This window comes from Hordeum vulgare, chromosome 1H (genome assembly GCF_904849725.1).
Source record: "Hordeum vulgare subsp. vulgare chromosome 1H, MorexV3_pseudomolecules_assembly, whole genome shotgun sequence".
Lineage (NCBI taxonomy): Eukaryota > Viridiplantae > Streptophyta > Magnoliopsida > Poales > Poaceae > Hordeum > Hordeum vulgare.
The window spans coordinates 156,211,107-156,213,708 of NC_058518.1; the positions used below are offsets into that span (position 1 = coordinate 156,211,107).

Consider the following 2,602-nt stretch of genomic DNA (forward strand, 5'->3'; position numbering starts at 1 on the left):
TCTTGCCGTTTTCAGCATTACATAAAAACGGTAAGGAATTAGAGAAAACTTTCTGTATGAAAAACTTTCACATTTTCGATAGCTTTCCAACGGTGTTTTATTTCCCAGTATCAACAAATTTTGCGAATAGTACGAACAACAATTGGTTTCAGCTATTTTCAAAATTGACATAAATCCGTAAAGCATTGGTAGAAAATTCTATACATAATTTTCTCGCATCTCTTCAAGATTTCCAACTCCACACCGTTTGCCTCATTCCAAAAAACCATTGAGAAATTAACGCGAAAATACTATCTTGTTAGAACTTCGACCATTTTCTAAATTACTTTTATACTTCTTAAAATAGGAAGACACCTTCTATATGAAAAAAGTGAATTTTCATAAGCTTTCTAACGCCATATCATTTGCATCAATCATTTGAAATTAAGCCAAAAATAGGAACGGGACTGTTCGGTTTCTTAAATTCCGTCATTTTTCAAATTACTATTTAACCGTAGGGAATTTGTGAAAACTTTCTATATGTGAAACGAGTTGATTAGGAGCAGCTTTCCAACGCCATATCATTTTCCTCATTCCGATAAATGATTTGGAAATGGGCTCGAAAATACGGTTCACATTTTTCGTATGAAGAAAAAAGGTTTGCAAAACTGCTCTGAAACCATGTAGATTTTACCAAAAATTCTACTTAGATTGTGATCCTCGTGTCCATTATTTTTGCAACAGCATATCGCAAGCAACATTTGGAAAATATTTATGGAAGTTCAATGCATCCTTAGGTGCAGCTTAACTACTACTGTTGCAACAGGTTCAGTAGTAATCATAATATTATTTTAATCCCATGATCAGAATAGTGTTTTATATATAAATATTTTTAAAGCCATATGTTATATGCGAACAAATTTGTTTTACAATAAGAATATCTTTATTAATTGGTTTTTAAATGTAAAAGAGATAGTGAATGCACACTCTTTCTAAAACATCGTCTTTTATAAAATAAAGTTGCCGTTATTTAAAAAATAAAGCACACATGTCCAGATGTTCTACAAAACAAAACGTGACATCTGAGTGAGAATTCCAAATGTCCATTCTGGCATTGCCATTCTAGTTTTATTCTCGTACACAATGCTACAGCAGTTATTCCCGCAAAAAGAACAAAAGCTACTCCTGAATACTACTCGCGATAAACACCCCCAAATACTACTCGCGACCACAAATCCCTACCTATATGCTAGAGCCTAGTTCTTTTGAGCCTAGTGCTCATAAGGAAATAAAGAACAACGACAATACTTCCTACTGAAGTAATACGTCCTACTGCGCCTCCAGGTCCCTGTCCCCATCGTCCAGTACCTGCTCCCGCGGCGGCGGCGGCGGTGACGTGAGAGCCCGTGACGTGCTGCCCACATGTTCCTTCCCGGCGCACTCTCCTCCGGCCGGCCTGATGACCACCTCAGCTCGGCAGACCGGGCATGTCGAGTGCTCCCTCAACCAGACGTCAACGCAGCTCCGGTGGAACACGTGCATGCATCTAGGTAGCCGCCGCGACGCCTCCCCGTCGACCATCACGGCCAAGCACACCGCGCATTCTGCGTCCTCCTCCTCGTCCTCGTCGACGCTGCCGTCCTTCCGGTACACAAACTCGGGCAGCGCTGCGATGGCGTCCGCGTCCAGCCCCGCCGACTGCTTCTTCGCCGTTCCCGGGGCCCCATCGGTGGCCGCAGCCATGGCCTCCTCCTCCTGCTGGCGCGCCGAGCGGTGAACGAGGTACCACCGGATCACGCACAAGATGAGCAGTATGGCGAGGAGGGAGCCGAAGCTGATGCTCAGAACGACGATGTAGGAGGTGGTCGAGCAGCAGGCTCGCGCGGCGGCAGCGGCACGACGCGAGGGATAGGGTGAGCCCGCGGAGAGCGCAAAGCAGGACTGGTCCGCGGGGAGGCAACCGCCGGCAGTGGCCTCCTCGCGTGCGTCGATGGCCATGGCGCGGCCGGGGGGTACGGCCCGAGACGAGGACGACGGTGATCGCGACGACATGTCCGGCGCCTGAGGCAAATGGGCGGTGCGTGCACGCGCGGAGGACCGAGGACAGAGCTTTTTAAGGGGATGGTTGGTTGCATGGTGTCGGGAGTGTGGAGCGAGCGAAGCGCGGAGGGGACGGACGGGGTTCTTGAGATGCGGAGTAGACCGCCGGGCCGAACGCGTTTGACAAGAATAGGTTGGAACGCGTTTGGTAACCTGCTTTTACCTCGACCAATCCTCCTGAATGCAGTTTTGATCTGTTTGAATGTCTGCATTCAAATAATGCAAATCTTGGTCTTCACGAAACTAAAGGTCCCAGCGCCTTAAGCGCGTTAAGCGTCACTAGGGGAGTGTTTGGTTCCTTTAGTCTACAATAGCTCCATTGCATAGCCTTGTTAATTCAGCCTGGTTGAACAAAAATAGCCTCAAATACATCATCTGCAAGTTGTTTGGTTGCCTACATGCCCTTTTGGCTGCATGGGCTGAACCACACTGCCTGGTGTTTGGTTGCGTGCATGTTAATGGACAAACACAAGACATGATGTTTGGTTGTATGCAACGCCTCGTGTGTGGTAACCTCTTTGGC

The 2,602-nt window shown here is 47.0% G+C and overlaps 1 protein-coding gene across 1 annotated transcript; it reads right to left on the reverse strand.

The window, feature by feature from the left end:
- Positions 1 to 1,090: 1,090 nt before the first annotated feature.
- Positions 1,091 to 2,050, reverse strand: LOC123408323 (RING-H2 finger protein ATL39-like). Its single transcript, XM_045101452.1, has one exon. It carries the CDS (start codon positions 2,029 to 2,031, stop codon positions 1,309 to 1,311), a length of 723 nt encoding a protein of 240 aa, XP_044957387.1. The 5' UTR covers positions 2,032 to 2,050; the 3' UTR covers positions 1,091 to 1,308.
- Between the last annotated feature and the right edge of the window lie 552 nt (positions 2,051 to 2,602).